Source organism: Amaranthus tricolor, chromosome 11 (assembly GCF_026212465.1).
Source record: "Amaranthus tricolor cultivar Red isolate AtriRed21 chromosome 11, ASM2621246v1, whole genome shotgun sequence".
Lineage (NCBI taxonomy): Eukaryota > Viridiplantae > Streptophyta > Magnoliopsida > Caryophyllales > Amaranthaceae > Amaranthus > Amaranthus tricolor.
The window spans coordinates 24,776,857-24,798,715 of record NC_080057.1 but is presented as its reverse complement, the minus strand read 5'-3'; the positions used below and the strand labels follow the sequence as shown (position 1 = coordinate 24,798,715).

At 33.8% G+C, this 21,859-nt stretch overlaps 5 protein-coding genes across 5 annotated transcripts; 2 read left to right on the top strand and 3 right to left on the bottom strand.

Annotated features, from left to right (window-relative positions):
* Positions 1-850: 850 nt before the first annotated feature.
* Positions 851-3,899, bottom strand: LOC130827696 (transcription factor IIIA-like). Its single transcript, XM_057693513.1, has 6 exons — positions 3,649-3,899; positions 3,408-3,536; positions 2,007-2,295; positions 1,703-1,932; positions 1,455-1,598; positions 851-1,359 (listed from the first exon to the last, which is right to left on the bottom strand). Exons 1-6 carry the CDS (start codon positions 3,781-3,783, stop codon positions 1,180-1,182), a joined length of 1,107 nt encoding a protein of 368 aa, XP_057549496.1. The 5' UTR covers positions 3,784-3,899; the 3' UTR covers positions 851-1,179.
* Positions 3,900-5,425: 1,526 nt separating this feature from the next.
* LOC130827697 (uncharacterized) lies at positions 5,426-9,338 on the top strand. The gene is made up of 7 exons (XM_057693514.1): positions 5,426-5,671; positions 5,784-5,854; positions 6,760-6,868; positions 7,080-7,162; positions 7,644-7,802; positions 8,267-8,368; positions 8,940-9,338. Exons 1-7 carry the CDS (start codon positions 5,599-5,601, stop codon positions 9,090-9,092), a joined length of 750 nt encoding a protein of 249 aa, XP_057549497.1. The 5' UTR covers positions 5,426-5,598; the 3' UTR covers positions 9,093-9,338.
* A 1,686-nt stretch (positions 9,339-11,024) lies between these two features.
* Positions 11,025-13,492, top strand: LOC130826686 (uncharacterized). The gene is given in 5 exon segments (XM_057692253.1): positions 11,025-11,279; positions 11,818-12,126; positions 12,345-12,416; positions 12,418-12,507; positions 13,181-13,492. Coding segments are annotated over 5 exon segments (816 nt in total). The 3' UTR covers positions 13,271-13,492.
* A 607-nt stretch (positions 13,493-14,099) lies between these two features.
* LOC130827695 (chitinase CLP-like) lies at positions 14,100-15,522 on the bottom strand. The gene has a single exon (XM_057693511.1). The coding sequence runs from the start codon at positions 15,520-15,522 to the stop codon at positions 14,332-14,334; it is 1,191 nt and encodes a 396-aa protein (XP_057549494.1). The 3' UTR covers positions 14,100-14,331.
* A 552-nt stretch (positions 15,523-16,074) lies between these two features.
* On the bottom strand, positions 16,075-21,386 carry LOC130827694 (small nuclear ribonucleoprotein SmD1a). Its single transcript, XM_057693510.1, has 4 exons — positions 21,232-21,386; positions 21,059-21,135; positions 16,848-17,039; positions 16,075-16,494 (listed from the first exon to the last, which is right to left on the bottom strand). The coding sequence occupies exons 1-4, from the start codon at positions 21,243-21,245 to the stop codon at positions 16,433-16,435; spliced, it is 345 nt and encodes a 114-aa protein (XP_057549493.1). The 5' UTR covers positions 21,246-21,386; the 3' UTR covers positions 16,075-16,432.
* Positions 21,387-21,859: the final 473 nt, after the last annotated feature.

The following is a 21,859-nucleotide window of genomic DNA, read 5'->3' as shown; positions in this document are numbered from 1 at the left end:
CAAAAAAAAATATATTAATTGTTTTTTGTTTTATCGGGAGTATTTATATAAAAAATACTAATATACTAATTTTGGCTATTCAAAATGAGATTTTAATTTAAAGTGCAATGAATCTCGACTAAAAATGATGAAATGAAACTGAAAACGGAAAAAATTAGTCGGGTTTGAATTTTCTAATATTTGACCCAGTTTTCTGGTATTTTCAGCTTATGGGTCAAAATCTCAATATTATAAATTATGACTAATTTTCGATTGGCTATGGGGTCTATAGCAAATCAAATAAGACTAAAATTCGATAGTTTTAATGTTCATGTGCAAAGTGAGCTACATAATATGAGCGCATAGTCTTAACTAAGAATTAGTCTTTTCGTAATACGTCTATACTATTAGTCGACTACTATGACACACTTGCACCACAATAGTACAATGCCACCTTCAACTCAATTCTCATTCTATCTAGTTTTCAAACAGTAGCAAGTGGTTCATTCTAATTGGAATTATAACTTAAAATTAAAAATTCAACAAAAAACAGTTAAAAAAGTAAAGAAAATTATAATCGAAAATTTTTCCTCCCAATACATTTCTATCGCTTACCAAATTCTACATTAATTGATCAAATTCTACATTAATCGCAGGTCTAACAGTCAACTTAACAAATTCTTCTCACCCTAAAACAATCATTAAAAAATGCACTATATATATACACTCCATATGACTATTTTGATATTACAAAGCATTTTCATCACAATTTACAAAGGAACCGGCCATTACTGAAATCCAAACTAAACACTAATCAAACAGTTCAGAATGTGAGCACATCCAAGATCACCATAAGTCACCAACAAAAAAGCATAGAATTTGAGCATATTATAATGCAACAGAAGATCTGAATATTACTTCCTCTGGTTTTTAATAAGTACTACACTTTTGTTTTTCACGCTATCCAATTCACGATTTTAATTTACAATATCTTTAATTTCAAATGATAAAAAATTAGACGTAGTTACATACATACACAGCCTTCCATCAACATCTAGGACCCCTTCGCACGAAAAAGATTATAGAATCCTAGAATGAGTAGAATCCACTTATCTAAGGTAATAGACAATCCTAAATCCTAAAATCTACAAATTTACCGAGCAAAAGTTGCTGCTTTAGCCTCGAATATCAAATGATGCATCAATCCTCATCATCTGAAAGCAACCAAGAGAGAAAGTCTGAGCTTTCACTAAGAAAACTGTCACATTGATTAGGTGGGGTGATCCTTTTTCTCATAAGCATCTCAATACAAGGTAGCTTTCTTTTACGCCCACCACGAGGCCTTGATCTGAATTGTTCATCGAATTCCTCGAGATCTCCCTGTAAAAAACATATACGTCAACAAAACGCCTTGAATAGAATTGCTTACGCCGTGTAAATTGAGAGAAGAGACGCATAAAAGGATATTCACTTACAGGCACATAAACATGGCGAAAAGATTTTTCATGGTTATCCCGCACATGCTTGAAAGCAAATGTCATGCCACAACCAGGTATGCCACACATGAAGGGTCTGAGTTTCAAATGCACTGCATTGATATGCTGCTGTAGATTTGATTTCTGTTTGTCAAATCAAATATTGAAAGCAGGTTATTTATGAATTTACCCATCCATCTAAAGAAGCAACAAAAAAGAAAAAGTTGGGTCTTATTATAAGAACTTACTGTGGTAAATGAATGGTCACAACCCTCAAAGTTGCATTCAATTGTAGTGGGTAGGTGCTTTTCATGAGTTTGGAGGTGCCGTTTGTAATTTTTCCTTAGGTGCTTAGAACGACAAACCTCGCATTTTACATATTGGTGGCAAGTTCTGATATGTTCCCTCAGGCCCTCAAGATTGGAAAAGGACATCATACACTTGGGATCCCCGCAAAATGTTTCTGAAGATTTCAAGACTGAAAAAGGTATAATCGTCCATTAGTTTCAGAAACAAATTTTAAAACATTCATAGGAAGCAAACAAAACTTGCCATGAGATTCAGCATGTTTCTGCAACTGAGAAGCATATTTAAATTCCTTTCCACACCCTGTTTTCCGACAAACATGTTTGTCAGGTCCCTTCTCGCCGTCGCATTTACGCTTATCCTTATGAAACTCCCTTAAGTGTCTACTGACATTACCGTGAACAACAAACTCTTTATTACAATTTTCTATAGGACATCTGAACAACTTCCCTTCATGCTGCAGCATGTGGCGATTCAAGTGATCTTTTCTTCTATAACTCGCATTGCAGTCATTTACCGAACAAGAGAAAGGCCTCTGCGGATAAAACACGTACTTTGTTCAGTTTAAAACAAAGCACAACAAGCACTCTATAGATTGTCTGAAAAATTGTCCTAATTCTCAAACCTCAAAAGAGTGCGTGTCAGAGGCTTGGCTTGATGGAGCTTCTCAGGAGGTCCCCCATCCTGATACTAGTCCAGTCAAGATTTACAAGATAGCAAAGCCTCATCGCATTTTGGAATTCTCTCTATGGGATCCAATGCTTCACACACTTCCACATTTATTCACAATCTGCAATATTAACAAAAATCAGCAATAGAAATTGTACAAAACAACCGAAAAACACAAACCTTACCGTAAATTGATTGGATACTACACTTTTATCGTTAAAATACAGTGTTGCTTAACATTGCATATTACTAAAATACTAACCTTAATTGAAGGTACTAGCCAACATTGTCAAACCTTTTTTCTATCAAACTTTTAGCATCTACCAATAAATAAATTTGATCATGTATTTCTATTCAACCCTAGTCACTAATCTTCAACAACAGTTTGATGGTGTATTTCACTTAAATATCAGTAGAAAACTAGTCTTAATTCTGCACTTAAACTTACAAATCCTCGCACCTAGATTCAAATCCACTAAAGCCAAACCGCAAAGCGTTTTCACTACTTATATACTTAGTTGACACTATGTTTTATTAGATGCTTTACATGCTAATGCCAGTCATATAATTAACCGTTATGATGTGTTTCGTTTTGATACTAATCCCCATTTGTAAATAACAAGGTATGCAAGTTTAATTATCTAAAACCCATTATGGACAAATAATCTTATTTTTGCTCTTGAATCTACCGATATCAACACACATGGATTCACACTCGCTAAATCAAAACCATCAAAAGCTTTAGCTTTTCACTACTCATAAATTTAGTTGAGAATGATTTCCCTAAATCAATCTCCAACAGTCAATAACTTACATTTCACGTCACAAATCATTATTAAAAACGTCAAACCACAAAGACATTACAGTAATTAAACTTATTAATACTTCTTATCTCATCAACGAATAAATAATCCGTACAACAATTCCAGAAAGAAAAAATTTAGTGCCTATGATTTAATATATTAAAAATAGCAATACCTCTAGAGAGTGACTAAGCAAATGCTGCTTCAAATGAGCTGGTTTCTTAAAAGCAGCACCGCATTCTTCACAAGTATTACTACTCTTTTTTCCCTTACCTTCAATCTCTTTCTTCTTTTCCATTTCTTCCTGTAATTACGCATCAGAAGAGTCAAAATTAAGAGACAAATTCAACAAAATCCAAGGGGGGGAAAAAACAAAAAAAAAAATGTGAGATTTCAAGACGAACTTAGTGTATTACCTGATGATGAGAGATCAAGTGAGAGTTCAAGAGTGATTTTTTAGATCTGCAAATACCACAAAACTCGCAATAATAGCGACGAATATCTCTGAATATCGGACCAATTTCTTCTCTCGCTTTGTGTTCTTCTCCCATGGCGACCCCTATGAGGAGTCGAAGTGAGGTTTCTAGGGTTTTTGAATTACGGCAGGAGAGCAAGGACTTGATGATTTGGGGCACTTATACGGACTCCTGTGTTTCATTTGCACTAGAATTAATAATTATTATATTATATTATATCCTTAATCAAATTTAATTCAATCAAAATGACTTAAATTTAATAAAATTAATAAAATAAATAGTGGTGAACTGGTGGTGAGTTAAGGTAGGGGTATTTTCAACTAAAAAAAAGTAGGGATAATTTTCATTTTATTTTATTTTTCGTTCAAACTATCTTTAATAGTACGTCAATTTACTTGTTTGGATATAGAGGCAAATGCCTTTTAAAGTTTGAATAAATCATGGTTAATCATAATGGTTAATTAAAAGCTGAGATATTTTAGGAAATTCAGAAAAATATTGCTATTATTTTGGATATTTTTTTATTAAATATTATATATTAGTGTAAAAATTTGTGCAAAGCATGGTTTTTTTAGCATCGACATACATAAACATATAATATTATATTCTTTAATTTACTCAATTTAACTAGGTATAGATTATATGATTTGGCAAAACTCTTATTTTTCAATTCTTTTATTAAATTGTATATGATTAAGAAAAATACATTGTCATGCACACAATTAATTATAGTCCTGTTAGATTAATACTTCTATATTTGGCAAAACTATAAGAAATCGTCATGTGTTGTTTTTCAGTTTTTTTTTATTAAATTGTCTAATTTGACAAAACTTTAAGAAATCGCCATATGTTATTTTGCAGTTCTACTATTAAATTGTATGATTTAGGAAAATAAATTGCCATGCACTCAATCAAGTATAGTCCTATTAAATTAATACTTCTATATTTGATAAAATTCTAAGAAATCGCCATGAGTTGTTTTCCATTTTTTTTATTAAATTGAATGATACTTCTATATTTGGCAAAACTCTACGAAATCGCCATAGATTTTTTCAATTATTTTATTAAATTGTATGATTGTGGTCGTGAATATAACTTTGATTATTAATATTAGAAAATTAGATTTTATCTTAATTAGAGAGTAATTATTAATATTTTTATTTAAGGTCGTGTGATCAATTCTCACCTAATCATTCTCTTCCTAAGGTGGACATAAGACACAATTTATACCATCTAGAAAATCTAACCTGATGATCCGAACAAGCACCTTTAAGGCCTAACCCCATATGTAAGGTGCGCAAGCGCATCTCACAATAAAACGTTCTCATTTAATAATTTGTGTTACACTAAACTTATTCGTAAAACTAATAACTTATAAGTTACCATGAGGAGGACAATCGTCCAATATTAGGGCTTCTCCCAATGTTGTGACAAAATGAAATTTCTCTAACGCATTTTGTAATGAGTTGTGTCAGTTTTTTTGATTTTCAAACTTAACTTAAAATTAAGAAAACAAAAAGAATTCTACAAATTTTTATGTGAGATAGTCTTATCATGAAAAAATCTTTATATATATATAGACCGAATAACCTAACTAATATAATTTTTAAAATATAAATTTTTTATTTTAAGCTCACCTAACTAATACAATTTTTAAAATATAAATTCTTTAATTTAAGCTCGTTTATTATAAGACTATTTTTAAGTAGAATAAATCAATAAATCAAAGAATTTTGTTGGGATAGGAAAAGTAAAATGATATAAGGAGTATATTCTTACCCTTAAATTGTAATATCCCATTTTACGTAGGTAAGACTTTTCCCCCTTTCATTTCACGAACCCTAATCGCGACATAAATTGTCATCTTCTTTTGTGTTGTTCAATTCAATCATGGCGACTCCCGACATTTTTCAGAAAGAAAAAGATTTGCTTCTCTATGCTTCCATCTTCGGAGACGAACAAGGTCTCATATATTTTTGTGAATTTAATTGCATAATTTTAATTTGATTGATATTTCCAAGTGACTATTCGTTTTACTGATTTTTTTGATCTAATTTCGTTGTTTTCTGAATTAGGTGATACAGTTAAATCTCGTGGAGCCTTGATCGAGAAGAAGATCGAGTTTCTCGAGAGCTTAGCTTCCAATGTAATTTTTTTTTTCATTTTCTGCAAATTTCTATATGTCCTTATTTTGTGAGGATTAAATCCTTTATTTGCAACTTATTATGGAAACATAATCTTGACTTCATCTGTTGAGATGCTAACTTTTTACAGGTTTTTGTTTTTTGTTTTTTTTTTTTTGCTTTTCTTTTATACCATTTTTGTCTCTGTCCCTTTCCCATACTCTTGGTTTTTTCTTAAAATTCTTCGACATGACATTCATTGGGTCATTTAGATTGCCCACTAATCTAACTTTCTACTTGCCTAAACTGCAAATTTAAGCACCAAACAAATCACCTACTCTGATAAGCATCTTAGTTCTTAGTATTGATCATCTGGAGATTGGTGGGTTGGGACTAGCAGGGGCAGAACTATTTAATCATACGTTTAACTGACTGCATATCTTAGCAACCTAACAGAACTGCTCAAATACCTTAAACTTTTCCCAACTTTCGATCTCCTCATCCTATACTTTTTATTGTAATGTTGATACGGAAATGTTGGACCCCCTCCCCATAAATTATTGGCTTATTCTGGGAGCCGGGGTTGGGGCAGTGAGTTTTTGGATCCAAGAGGATGAGTTTTGAGGAGAGGAAATGAAGATATTGTTTGCTGTTCTTTATGCCTTGGTGTAGAAACAACGACCTCAATACCACTTCAGTATTACATTGCGAGTTTAATTTACTCTTTTCGTTAACTATTGTTTTTTACATGAATGGAGTATATGAGATGCATCTATCTGAATAGCATGTCATTATCTTCTTTCTCTTATTTATTTTCTACTGCGTATTGTTAAGTTAAATGATGCATTGTGTTATTCATCCTTCTGTTTCCTTTGAGTGCTTCTCTAACAATTATTACTCTTGGACTTTGTTTTCAAACACGATGCAGGTTAGCAATCGACGTTCACGTAGATTAGTGAATGATCGACTTTTGATGGAGCTAGTTCCCCGTCTTAATGCTGAAGAAATTAGGGGCTTATTTGCTCCACCACCTTGGGGTATTGAGTTTTTTGATTATGCTTTTTTTTCAAAACAAATTTTGTGTTTGTTGATACAAAAATGGAGCCTTAAGTGTCCTTGTGAAGTTATGATTTTTCTTTAATAATGCATCTGTATGGTATGCATGCGTGGATAGTAGTTACTTGGTGTTTAATTGACATCTGAAACAGGTGGCTTCTTTCTGAGTCATTAATCTAAGGTTTACTGCAGGTGAGGAGGTTCCATTATCTCCATTTTACAAGGCAAATATGGGCGATTGGGACAAATTTAGGCACATAGACATGGATAAAGAGGTCATTTGCTTTCCTAGTCATACCATCCTCACTTCCTTCTTTTCATAAAGATGTTTCTGAGGCAATTAGATTCTGACTTAAGACATCTAAGTTTAAAATTAAGGATCCAAATATCTGAGGTAATTAGATTGTGATTAGAAAATTTAAGGTTCCTTTTCTATATTTTGAAATGTTCAGTTTCCATTATTGAGAAAATGTTGAATGAAACCTTCTTCAACTAGTTTCCTTTTTAATTGCTCAGATTAGTAATTTGATACTCTTCCATGGAAGTGAAATAGATAAACCATGAAATGGATGTAAATACTTGCTGCCATTTGTGATGCTTTATCAATATCATGTTAGACAAATTAGAGATAGTAGTCTTTTTAGAAAACTAGCATATATAATTAACTGATCCCCTGACCTGTACAACTGCATCCAAGTCATGTATTGTCAAATTATTTTACCGATTGCCTGTAACTGTCTTTAAATATTTGTGTAGGCTAACATTATGAAGTCCTCAAGACATTGTTCGCAAAAGCAGAAAAGCCATGTTGACCCTGACAAAATGACAGTCATGAATGCATGGCATAGAATTGATTGTCGAACGAGGGAAGCTCTCCGACGTAGCTTTCTCCCAGAATTACTTGAGAGCTATGAGGTAAATAAGCAACTTTTTGCCCTCATGGCAAGCTATGTTTTTGAGATAAATTCTTGGCCTACTGTATAATATACACCTGCGAAGGATCCAAGTCACATCCGAACCTTTTATAGACTTTGCAAATGTATGATTTTTATTTGAGTTATAGTAGTGAGAAACAGGACCCCAATATTTACCAGAGATAAAGAAAGTGTTTACGATAAAAATTTACTTTCTATAAACCTCAATTTGACCCAAAAAGAAAATTGTAATCTAGCAAAAGATGGTGTTTGTTTTTGGTGCTGTTTTATACTTTTCTACTTATTTTGTTACATACTTTCATCAGTGGCTTGCGGTATTAAGTTCTTTAGTTTTTTTATGAATTGTGGACCTTCAACTGGCAAAGTTATTGTTGTGCAGCTTCTTGTACCATTTTTTTGCTTTCAATTGTCTTGTAGTTTTCTAATTCTTTCATCTCTTTGCAGAACCGCATACGGGCATTTATTGGGGATGAAAATGATGCAGAAGTTCTGATGCTTCAGGTTCATGATCCTTTCCACAGATTGTTGCTTCATGGTGTGTGTGAGGTAAACCAACTATGTCACTTTGCACAATTTTACTTTTTTAAGGTAGAAGTGAAATTATATCATTCAATAATCTACATCTTTCTATTTTTTAAACAAAAATAATCTGCTTCTTGGTGATATTGATATTTAAGGTTCACACTTCAGAGCTTCTATTTTTCCTTTAGAGCTTGGTTCTTAGAAGATTTTTAGATACTACCTTGATTAGAGATATAAGTTGGATATTCAAATTGTAAACAACATCAGCGTTTATTTGACCTAGCTTCTAGAAAGCCACTTCTTAGAGAAAGAACACTCATGAGAAACATAATTGTTTCGCAAATCAGTTAGGTATTTGACTCACCTCATTTTCTTCAACTTTGGAATGCAATCACAATATAGATTGTTTTTTGGCTTGTCTGATGCTTAAAGCTTCTTTACAAACAAATATGTTCACCTGCTTCTTATTCAAAACTTGTATTCATTTGACTAAAGTAATCCCTTGTTAGTGAAGCTGACGTTTTAATGTTACTCATTTGATGCCAAGATCAAATTTGAGAGAATTATCTGACATCGTGGTTCTGTTGTGGAACAGTTCTATGATTTGGTCTCAGTAACTGAGACACAACCTAAAGTCGGCTCAGAAGTGAAGATGACGAAGATAAAGAAGAAAAAATCGGGGTCATCAGAGATGCCTTTCCTTACACTGTCCCATTTTCTGAAAATGTCCAAGGAAGGTAAATGGTGACTTTGTGGCAAAATATGTTGTACTATGATGGAATTGCAAGTTCAAATGCTCGAAACTCTTTCTAATTTCCAGAATGTTAGTCGTTAGGGCTTGCCTGTATCTTAATTATAAGAATCTGTATATAATTGATTTCGATTCTTCATTTCTATTTACAATAAATTTATAATCAAACCTTTCATTTTCTTTAAAGTATTACTGTAATACTGTATATTTATGATTTCAGAATTTCCACATACTGAAAAATAAGCCATATTGGGTAAGGTGAGACTGATTAAATTCCTCATCTTGACGGGGAGATTTTCCAGTCCCACTGTAATGGGAAGTAGGGAATGAAAAGGGAATGGAATTTGGGTTGTTTTATGACAATTGCTTATTGGATTTGCTTAAATAAGAATCTCTTTTGAGTTTATTTGAAGTTTGAGAAAATTTTGAGAAAAATACAGGTCAGGTTGCATGATCGAATTTATGAAAAAAATTCATTAGGGAGCAAAGAAAGTAAAAAATGAGCAAGTACAAGTAGTACTTTTTTTTTTTTTTATTACAGGGTAGGTTGGAGGAGGAATTTAAATGAGAATTGAATTCAGGTGTCGTCTGAAAAATATGATATTTGTCGCAACTGAGGCAAGAGCTGACTCTCAAAGGGATATTGGGTCAGGTTCAATATCCTCATATCGAACCAAATATGCTTATAGGTACGTATTATAAATTGAGATACTATTGTGAGAGATCGTCTCTTGGTGAGATGATTTCAAACAAAGACTTATTCTCATAATATGGGTTATTTAACTCATATACGAGGCACGTCTTATGGTGAGACCGTCTCATAAAACGATTTGTGATATACATTCATTCCAATAGCATGAACCATTGCCACCATTTCAAGTGGGCATGCAAAATTAGAACGTAACAATCTAACATTTCCTTTTTCGTTTTGAATCCACCAATTTTCGTACATGTAAGCTTCACAACATAAAGAATAGTAATGAACATGACTTGATATCCGTTTTGCTACATTTGCATCTTCAATTTATAAGTATTTTACAATAAATATAGCAAATTTAATAAAACGAAGTGTATAAGCGAGTCATTAGTCAACGTAAAACTCACATGAACAAGAATTGTACTCCACTATTTATAGGACATTAGTCAAAATATAAGTGTAGAATGAGCTCAATGTTTGTCTATTTCAAGTTGGACTAATGTGGGGTGGCTGCTGCCTAAAAGGCTTGTCTTGTTCCCTACTCCAACTCCCAAAACTAAGACTACTACATATTGATCAGATAACAAATCCTAACATTTTCATATCAGAATCAGACATGATGGGCAGAACTAGAAAACCAGTCAAATATGTTGTGGTAAAAGACTCCTCATTATTTATGCACTCTTTTCTTTTTGTTTTAGTGCGCAAATCCAAAATGCTAGTCTAGTATCAGCCATCATACAAAATTAATTCGGTTGTCATTTATTTTTTCTTTTATGTTACACAATCTAATATCATTGTCCAGCAGGTCCAAGTCCCTCTTAGCATATTATAGAGTATATAACATATATGAGGCTTGAACCATCAACTTAAACTTTTGATTGAGTTGATTTTTGGTATTGTATCAGAAGCCACCGTGACAAAATTGTCATGGGTTTGAATCTCATCTACCCCTCATTTCAAGTGGAATATTTAACACTATACATAAGTAGGGCATACATTGTAGGGCAAAGAGCTCTCGTATAAAGGGCCTTATATGTTGTATATATAACATATCACGAGTCTTCAATCATAATTCATAGCCTTAAGTTTTTGTTTGAGTTCGTTTCTTGACACGAAGATGGATATCAATCCTAGAAGAGCAAGAATCAACTGATTTCCCTTTAAAGGATGCATCTTTATAATACTTGTTAAGTCTTGACCAGTGTAATTAAATTTGTGATTTGCTTAAAATGACCCAAAAATGCCCAAAACCAACCATAATTCGCTTAGTGAATCATGTTATACAGGTTGATGCATTCACTGATTGTGAGTTTAAGGGTAATCCTGCTGCTGTTTGTTTACTTGAAGAGGAAAGGGAAGATGAGTGGCTTCAATCAGTTGCTGCTGAATTCAACTTCTCTGAGACATGCTATCTCAAACCCATTCCTGTTTTGGATTCCCCACATCCCAGATTTCATCTCAGATGGTTTGCTCCTACTACTGAGGTTATTTCTTCACCTTCTCTTCTCTCTATAGACTACATTTTTTTGTCTTTTTTGGGTATGCTTCTTTTGAATGGAGAAAGTATTGTGAATAAAAAATTGGAAAATTTAAATTTGAAAATCCTGGTTTTACCCCTTGGATAATAAAAATCCCGTCTTTTCTTTAATATATAAAAATTTCACCTTTTTGAAAATAACGGCCGTTTGAAAATGCACGATTTTTCTCTATTGATAGATGATTATAGGTCGACGATTCGTCGAAGGAAATGTTCAAACTTAACAGGTCATCGAAAGTTAAATTGCCAAAGACCTTCGGAATTTGTGAAAAATAGTGTGCTATGGGGTCAACTATTATTCGGCCACAAGGGTCTATGCACGAGCCTACCTAGGCCATGACCCTTGTCATTTGATATCAATACTGAATTTTGTATCATATAACATAAAAAAATACAGTTGAATCGGTTGTATACTTGTATAGAGACATAGAGATGCATACTCTGCTCAACTTGTATTAATTACTAGTATTTGCTGAACTTTGTAGGTCGAAATATGTGGCCACGCGACTTTAGCAGCTGCACACTTTTGCTTCACATCCGGCTTAGTGAAGGCAAATACAGTCGAATTTACAACACTTTCCGTCCTTTTGACAGCCCAGAAAGTGTCTGAAATGAATGGATCCGTCTCATATGAGTCGGAGAACAGTGAAAAGAATCAAGTGTCCTTGATTGAACTAAATTTTCCTGCATCTGCAACATCTGATTGTACAATAGAGGAGATCACATTGTTATCCAAAGTATTTATTCACGAAACCGTGATCGATATGAAGAAAACGGACATAAATTATCTCTTTGTACGTCACAATCTCTTCATTCTCTCGAATTTTCTTCCTTATATCGAAAAACTGCTGGTGCGTTGAGCTGAAAATATGACAGTCAAATGACGACAAAACTGAATTGAACAAAACTAAATTGAAGTGAACCGAACTTTATTTGTCTATATTATACTTCTATGTTGGATTTCGCTGGTCGGAGTTGAATGAAAGTGAACTGAATACTCATCTTTTCTTAGATCGTCTTGCCATCATCAAAGGCTGTAATAGACGCGTGCCTAGACTTCAAAGAAATCAAGAAGTGCCTAGGCGACAGGTTTGATCATAAGTGCTGCTGCGCCTTTCGGATCTGGGTTTGATATTGTCAGCCGGTTCTTTGCTCCTGAGGTTGACGTTAATGAGGTATTTCGATAGGTCAAAGATTATAGTTCGTTGGTTTTAGCAATTCAATTTATAACGGACTACATTTTTTCATTAAATCAATTGCATTTTTTAATTGTAAATGATATTTGCTACTAAGGGTCAGTCAAAAATAACCTCCTTGTAATCACAAAAAAGGGTAAAGTTGCGTACATCTAACCTTTCAAACCCCCTCAGTTAAGATCTACTTAAGGGCATTGGGGTATTGGTTTGGTGTTGATGTATTACTAGAAGAAATGTTACCATTTGATGAGGTTTTAGTCTTTTTGAGTTAGTTTTAAAGATCAACATGAATTTCTCAACATACTATTCATCTCATTCAGTTTGCTACATTACACGTTCAATGTGAGAGCATTTGAGGTCATAGGTAGCATTCTCAGTGAGACAGAAGAGGTAAGTATATATATTTTGGGCTACATATCAACCGGTTAAACTTTTGGTTGAGATGTTTCCTTGACGTAGTATTAGAAACCAATGTGACAGTAGGTCACGAAGTCAAATCTCATAAACCCATCCTAACGCCAATAAGAGTATATGTTGTATTCACAATTCTAACCCAAAAGAACTCTCATGTAGATGAACGTGATAGATTATTGAACATATCCTGATGCTTCAACTGTTTTGTTGACGGAACTTATAATTGTAATTGATACAGGATCCAGTTTGTGGAAGTGCTCATTGTGCATTGGCAGTTTATTGGTCTACCACCACCACCAACACCACGGCCCTCTCTCACCTTATTTGACCTTTTAACCAATTATATTTTTTTTGTGCTCGTACAGTCGTCGCATCGAGGCGGAATTCTAAAACTGTACTGGGATGAGCAGAACAATAGAGTTAAAATTCAGGGGCATGCAGTGGACTGATGGAAGGGTCTGTTGTAGTCTAACAGGAAAAGGCTATACTATGTTCTCTTATGTTGGTTTCCTAGATAAAGGTTTGTAAGTCCTTATAGCCCCTCAATAATGGACATGTTATGTGATTATTATGTACTTTTATTGAGAAACTCTAGGCTCTATATGTTCAAACAAATGAAACAAACACATTATTTATGCAAATATATTGAATTATGCCGTGGTTATCGCCTTTTTTAAGGAAATTTATAAAGGATACGATATAATTTTTTGATTTGAAAATGACACTTTCTCCGTTTTATTGAATAAGGGTACGATATAAAGTTTGATAAGGAATGTTTACGAGAATTAAGAAAAATATAATTTTTTAGATAATGGATATATTATATTATTAAATAATAAACATTAATGGAGGAAAAGTGAAAACCATAAGCATTAAAAATATATAAAATAATGTTAATGGACAAAATATAAACACCACTACTAAGTCTACTTTTAAAGAAAAGTTTTAATAAAGTTAGTTGAAACATGTGGGGATCATAAGCAATAAAAAAATATTAAAAGAAAGTTAGTGGAAAATGTGAGGAGACTATAAGCATTATTAAAATATTAAAATAAGAATGGATAAGGTTATTATGTCCAAAATTTTGTAATATAAGTAAAAAGATTATTTATGTGAACAACAAATAGAACTACCCAAAATGGCAAATGTGAACAACTTTAAGCAACGGAGGATGTATTATGTTCATTCTTGATGAAACCAAAAATTTATAGTTTTTGATTTTGGATTATACGAGACTACAGTAAAGTGACTCATACTTAGGTTTGCACTAAAGAATCAATCGGAAATATTCAAACAACCTCTTTCTTATTATAAAGGGTAGTAATATTTCGTACATCCAACCCCTAAATCCTACCTAGACGTGAAAGTTTAATCGGAAGAGTACAAAACTTATACTCCAGAAGTGAAGTTAAAGTTATTACATGTAGTTTGGAAGAAAAACAACAAGGAACTAAATCCTAGCTCGAACCTAACCAAATCAAACAATAAGAAATTGTGTTGCATTTGATATGTTCCTATTACAACTGCTTGTTCAGCTCTCTTCCCGCCATTCACAAATGCTAGGCAATGCGCATCGTTTGATACTTGTAGCATCGAATTCGCTCCAAAAATCGTCCAATTACCTCCTTCGATTAGTTGCAAATCAATTTGTGGGACAGGCAACCCAACTCGAGTTGATCCCAAGTTGCTTGTATTCAAGCATAGACCAAAAGGCGCAACGTTTGGAACTCGAGGAATCCCTCGAGTAGCCTTGGAAAATTGTCGAATGACCGCCCTATACAAGTCACTCCTAAGTGTAGTGTAAGGTGTGATGGTGCTAAGTTTCACTAGTTTGACGAAGGGAAGCATGCTTCTGAGCGATTTGATTGCTTCTCCATTTATTGAGATGCCCTTTAGCCCGATATAGTAACCCAAACTATCGCTTGGATGGGTTATAAGTGGAGTAGAACTCAATAACCGAGTGATGTCCCTTCCGGGAGGAGGTAACAAATAGAAGGGACCTTCCCCAAAGAAGGCTACCCCTTGCTCCCCAAGACACATCGCAAACTTTTTGGGCACTTTTGAATTAGAAAATTGTTTTACAAGAGAAAGTGAACTACTGGAAAAACTAGCAAATCCGGATGAGCCTATAGGACGAGAATTAAGAAGAGACTTAGGGGCACACGACAAGAAGAGCTTGTAGTTTGCTTTTGCAAAGGGAACATGGCCATCAGTGTAAGCTATTGAAACATTAGTGTAAGATAGGTATGATGACGCAGATGAATTACTAATTAGGTTTGATGGCGAAGTAATGCAAGAAGTTTTAGGCGATTGCAAAAGGCAAGGAGGTTGGTTCTTGCGTGCAATATAACATTGCTTAACATTGCAAGAAACATGAGGGGATGATTTCGAACAATGGTGCCATGAGTATGGTGACTCGAGATCTATCACAAGTTTCTCCTTTTGGTTTAGAGTGATAGTGTACACAAAAGTGGAAGGATTGAGTTGGCGTATAGGAGCAACTAGTGCTTTAAATGATTTAGCTTCATAAATTGGAGCTAAAGTTACAAATAGGGTAACAAGGAAAAGAATTTGAGCCATTTTATATGGTACTTAATAGATAATAACAAACTCATGGCCATATGTATATAAAGAGTTCTAAACCCGAGCCCAAGCCCGAACCTAATCACCAATAATTCATCCATATTTTATGTACATTCAAGTTTCAACTTTTCAGGTTGACTTTGGAGTTTTGGACATTAATTACATAGATCTAGCTTTAGTTCAACTCTTTGAAGTGTTCATAACGTGTACATGATCTTAGCAAATCTCTGAACTTGCGCCTAAAAATGTGTTTGTTTAGCATTTCATCATATCATAATCATAATATTAATCAAATAATAATTATCGTATGATGTGGTCTGAGCATAAGACACACCTCATATATGAGTTAAACAACTCATTTAATATACATTATGAGAATATAAACTCCTTGTTTAAAATCATTTAATTGAAAAACAGTTTCTCACAAGAGTATCTTTTAATAAAAACAAAAACTTCCACCTTTTTACTTATTAGAAGGAAAATGTGGAAGGTGGGAGATTAACCACTCAACACACCTTATTGAAAAACAAAGCTTAGCATAACACTAAATAGTAAATAATAAAAATATTATAACAATGGACATACATGTCGGCTAGTTCAGTTGATGAAGTCTCGTAAAGGTGATAACGAAGAGATGAAAACCAATCACATCTAGACGTTGTCTTTTGTGGCTCTTTTGCACCCAAAAATTAATAAATACCATGACAATGAAGCGTAAGGAGCTCATTTCTACAACTAGCTAGTGTTTACTAAGTTGAGTTACAATTGAAAGCTCAGCCAGCGGCCCAGCACGGCAAATAAAGACATACGCGTAATCTGCATCTACACCTCCCACAGATAAATATTTCCGCACACATAAGATCTGTTTACAAGGACAGAACATATGTCTGACCAGCATTTTACAAGACTAACGACCCCGGCCACGCCCACGTCCACGACCGCGACCACGTCCGCGTCCCACAGGTTTCCCTGTGTTAAGGGCAAAGAGAAAGATATGTCAATACAACAAAACATAAACAATTTTCTTTCTCCAGTTCAGCCAATACACAAAATTCATAGTATAAACAAAACCTACACCCCCTCAGAAACATGGTGCGAAAATGCGGTAACAATCGTTATTGCGGAAACGAAAACGGTACGAATCCTACCGCCAAATTATCGCCGAAACCATGGAATATTGTTTGAAATGGCCTAAAAAGAGTTTTTTACACCACCACAATGTGGATAATACCGATTCGATAAACTTGAAAATCTTAACAATTTGGCTGATACAATAAAATGCAGCCTTATTTTTGCACTATGCTTAGAAAAGAAGGCCATACCAGCAGTTGCCTTTTTAGGCTTGATTCTTGGTGTCTCCTCCACAAGTAAAGTTTCAAGGTTCAAGCTGTCAGGAAGAATGTAATATCTGATGTTGTTTCCACGAACACTCAAGTGATCCATAGTTATTGGATTTTTCCCCTTAGGTGTGAGTTTAACAGTTTTCAAATGTGTATTCATGCTTATATCAACACCTACAGGTCAGCCGTTGAGAACAAGAGTCAGCAATGAATGAAGAAATATGATACGACAGACATGACATGTAATTCAAGCCTTTCAAGGAGGTAAATCACGAACAAAAACATGGAAACTATAAGAAGCATGTTTCAACATTAAGACACCGATAACTTAGGCTATTAACAATTTGCAGTTCTGTTGACACCTTCTAGAAAGATGTAACACATGTAATTTGAGGACCATAATACAAATAAATGCAGAGCCGTATGTATCTCATAAGAAGGGAAAAAGTTATTTGCACAAAGAAAGATAAACAGTACAGAGCAGGGAAACTAAAATAAATGGGAGAGCAGTATCTGCTTTGACTTTAATGTTTAAGTTACACAACAGTTTACACAGAGAACCCCCTCAAAATCCTCCCTATCTTTCTCCAAACTTCTTTATCCTTGAAATTTCCCTTGCTACAGACTACAGAGAGTAACTTGTAATATCTTTTCATGCGATAACTTCCAAACTTTATGTTGGTTGGGCACTCTTTTGACAAAAGAGTTTTGGACTCTGTAAAACTTGAACACATTGGAATAATTTTTCCACGCAACACTGAGATCATGACAGTCACATTTTTCGAAACACTGATTTTTGCTCCTCTAATATGTTCGATTGAGATTAAGGTTTTGGCATAGTTCTATAATTGATATGCCCAATCCATGGCCTAATTTGGTCAATATGAATCATCTTGAAGCGATTTTGAGTTTATTGGTAAGTTCAGAAAGTGGCCTTTTAAAATAGTCAAATGCACTATCTGGCAATTTAATCATTGAAGCGTGAAACATTATCCCGTACTGCATTTCAAACCATTTGTACCGGAACAGTACGCTAGCGCAATTTGAAACTTCAAAAGTAGTATTGACAACGAAGAATGTGCTCTAAGATGTTATCAATCTCTGTTCCGATAGTCAATGTATTTGGACAATACTATGGCCCTATCTTAGTATTTATTGGATCAAGTTTTGTTTCCTAAGTTTCCTATACACTAGATACTGATTTTTGTTTTGTTTCTCATATCGAATCGAATTTCATTTTGTATAACATTGAATTTAATCATAAAATGCACAAAATAAGACCTGCAGCAGAGTGAAACAAAGTGAAAAATTATGCATTATTTTTAGTTAAAACAAGCCATGAAGCCCTTCAGGTTCATGAACAACTAAGGGCAAGTGTGACCATCCAACTCAACTAGATCATCAATAATGAAGAGATATATGCTGGTTCTAAAATTCTTCAAAGCTGGCAGCAGCTAGAGGAGTTTTGTAGGACTTTGTCTCTTCATTTAAAGCTCCCTTCTTTCACTTCCTATAATTTAAAGCGAGCTCTATTTAGCTAACATATTTAGACTGATTCAGGGAGCCTTATCATTCTGTACTTTCACAGTTTCACTATAAATATATAATTACTGAGCTAATATCAGAAATTTGTAGTATTGATTTTATCCTATTTTTGTAATTTAACTGTAGGTTAATTCAGTATTTCAGTTTGCAAGCCACAAACAGATTTCAGAATTGAAAAGTCAAACCAATCTAAAATACTTCAAAACTTACCCAGACTTGCATTGTTCATTCTCTACTATGAATCTTTTCCAAATATGGGCCATTTCCGTCTGTGTGAGTGTAACAAATTAACAATATTCCATATTGGTTCTCACTCAGCTACCATAACCCTTCAATCCTTCATCCTTACCCCAGACAATTAATGAATGACAGAAGCATACTTTTGAAAAAGATTGATCGTTCCAATTGCAGTGCTTCAAGTCTTTTAAAAAAGATGCATTTTCTTAAGCACATACAAATTTGACGAGATGCCTTTATGAACATTTCCACCGATAACAATAAGAAAATGTACAAAGTCATTTACCTCTCAAGAGTGGAGAAACAGAAAAGAAAAAAAAAAAAAAAAAAGGGTCAACTAACTTAGAGGAAGTTGTGATACTCATGATGCCTTATGTTCAAAATGGCGTAGTGTACCCATTGAAGTTAACATGTCCTTTTATTTTTATAGATATCTCATATTTTCACTCTCCTTTCTCTTCTCCGGAGGAGAAAAAAGTGGGTTCCACCACCGCTTTCTCTCTTATGAAAGAGATGAAAATATTTTCACTCTCCTTCTCTATCCTCCTTTTCACCTTAACTTATCACTCTCTCTCTCTGTAGTACGCATCAACTATTTCTAAGGAAACAAATATTTGTCTCCTTAAATTTTGTAGCCCTACTAAACATGCTCTAATGTGTATTAAGGACAAAGATAATAACTTGCTAGTTAAAATGAAAACATTAAGAATCGATAAAGAGAATATTTTGACAAATTATATTATGGAGAACAAGAAAATGTTGTATGAGACAACCATCAAATTTATGCAAAGAATCGAGAAATCATAGGTTAAAGGTGCTTTAGAGAAAATGAAACTAAATAAAGTAGCGGAATCAGATGGTATACGGTATACCTATTGCTGTATGAAGATGCCTAAGACCAATCGGAGTAACTTGGCTAACCGATTATTTCAACGAGATAGAGAACAAGATGGAGAAATATTCTAATACCCATTTACAAGAACAAAGGAAATGTTCAAGATTGTTCCAACTACCAAGGAATAACACTCAGAAGTGATACTATGATTATGAATAGAAGATCTAAAATGGACGCAAATCATACAAGACAAATAATGGAATACTCAATTTTACAAGTCGTTCCACTCCTGCTATCTAGGTCATCTTCAACATATCTCTTTATTTTCTAAATCCTAAAAGTTCCAATATTTCACACAAATTTTTGAATTTCTACGATTGAAAGCCTTCAATCATACAATAATATTTGAGTCAATACTCTTGATTTGAGCCACCGAAATCATATGTTTAACACTCATTTAGATACATCACCTTTGTATATAATATTACAACAAATCTGCTATGATTCTTTGTGTCAAAACGAATTTTCATATGCTTTGTCCTATTTTAACTTAGTTTAAATCAATTTGATTTTGGTGCCTTCCTCCACATCCCTAACTTAGAGATGATCTCATCATTAGTTTCATCGACTAATATGATGTTATTAGCATTTAGCAACGGCTTGCCCCATGAAACTTCTTCATGAATACGTATTGCTATTTCATCTAGCATTACTGCAAACATATAGGACTCGAGAAATTTTTTAACACTTTAAAAGTTGAAATGTGGAACAACACAACAATATGATGATGAAAAAACAAGTAACACCTTTCCCCTTCATTCTAGGATCAAAATGGAGAACTTTCTAGCAACTTATCATGTTCTCCAACATCAACAAAGATAATAACAATGCCTTACTCTTTGTCACCTACTCACATGTTAACAATGCAATAGTTCAAAGGTGTCACATATTTCCAGTTGTCTTCATCCTCATCTCCCCGCTACCAAGATCAAATACTTGCAAATCGGTGCATAGTTACATACATCAATCTTAAATCCTTTCCATGCCCCTTAGCATGTCATGACCCACATGGACGTCAAGATCTCACAATAATGTGAATAAAAGCAAGATGTGTGGTTGTGTGTACAATTTTTCGTATGGAATATTTGGCTAAGGAAAACGTGTACATGCTCAAGAGTTATCATGAGGTACTTGTTTTGCACAAAAAGGCTATCAGTTCTCCCCTTCTATTTCCTCCTTACATTTCCCTCTCCTCTCCTATTGATATCTGAATGAAACAAAAAACCAATCCCTGCATTCCCCTCCGCTTCCTTTCCCTCCATTTCCTATCATCCAAACATAGCATTACCCAAATTATTTAAAAAACTCAACTATACACTATTACTTCAAATGCCAAACAAATAGCAATAACCCCTCATTTGAAAATCTCCGACGCATAAATTATGAAAATTGGGAAGCAGCCCAAAAAACCAAACAAAAACCCTAAAGAAGGCTTTGAGACAGAAACAAAAATGCAAGTTGAATTGAAAATGATTACTCATAGGAGGAGAAAGATAGAACGAAAAAAGAGGGAAACCTGTGATAGTTCCATGGACAACAGTGCCATTCTTGAGCTCAATGGACACCGTTTCGTTGTTCAATTTCATCAAAAACCTGTTCAATTTTCATCAAATGCCAACGATTAACGAACTGGAATTGCAAATTACGATGATCACAAATGCTTAAGAAATAATTGGAAATAAATCAAACCTAACGAGCTTCATCTTGTTCTTGTTCCAGAACGAAAATCTAGGGTTTAAGACTCGAGTGAGAACGAGAAATGGAATTGAAGTTGGTGAGCTATAGAGCGGGATTTTAAACTTTTTGATAGAGCTGCACGGGTCAGCCCATTTTGTCACGCTGCTAGAGAGGTCTTCACACCCGACTATCCGATTTTATCTGATATTGAAAATCGAATAAGACTATCCGATATTCATCTAATCTTGAAATCGAACCGACTTAAATTGACTCTAAAATGAATTTTAAATTAAAAATATGAGTTGGTATAAGAAATGATTGGATGAGATGATGAAAGTGAATAATTTTATTTATTAGACTAAAATAAAAAGTTGTACCACATTAAAATGATTATTTTAACTACAAAGTGAGTGTTTATACAACAAGTGTTGAAATGTGACTTTTTTAAAACTTAAAGTGATTATTTATTTTAACTACAAAAGTGAGAGTTGTAACAATTAAATTTGAGATCGGCTTTGCTAAAAATATATATATTTTTTTAAAAAAAAATTGAATTTAATCTCCTTATATAAATATGTTTTACTGTGAGATGATCTTGTACAAGAATCACTCAAAAGAGAAAACGATGCAAATAGTAATC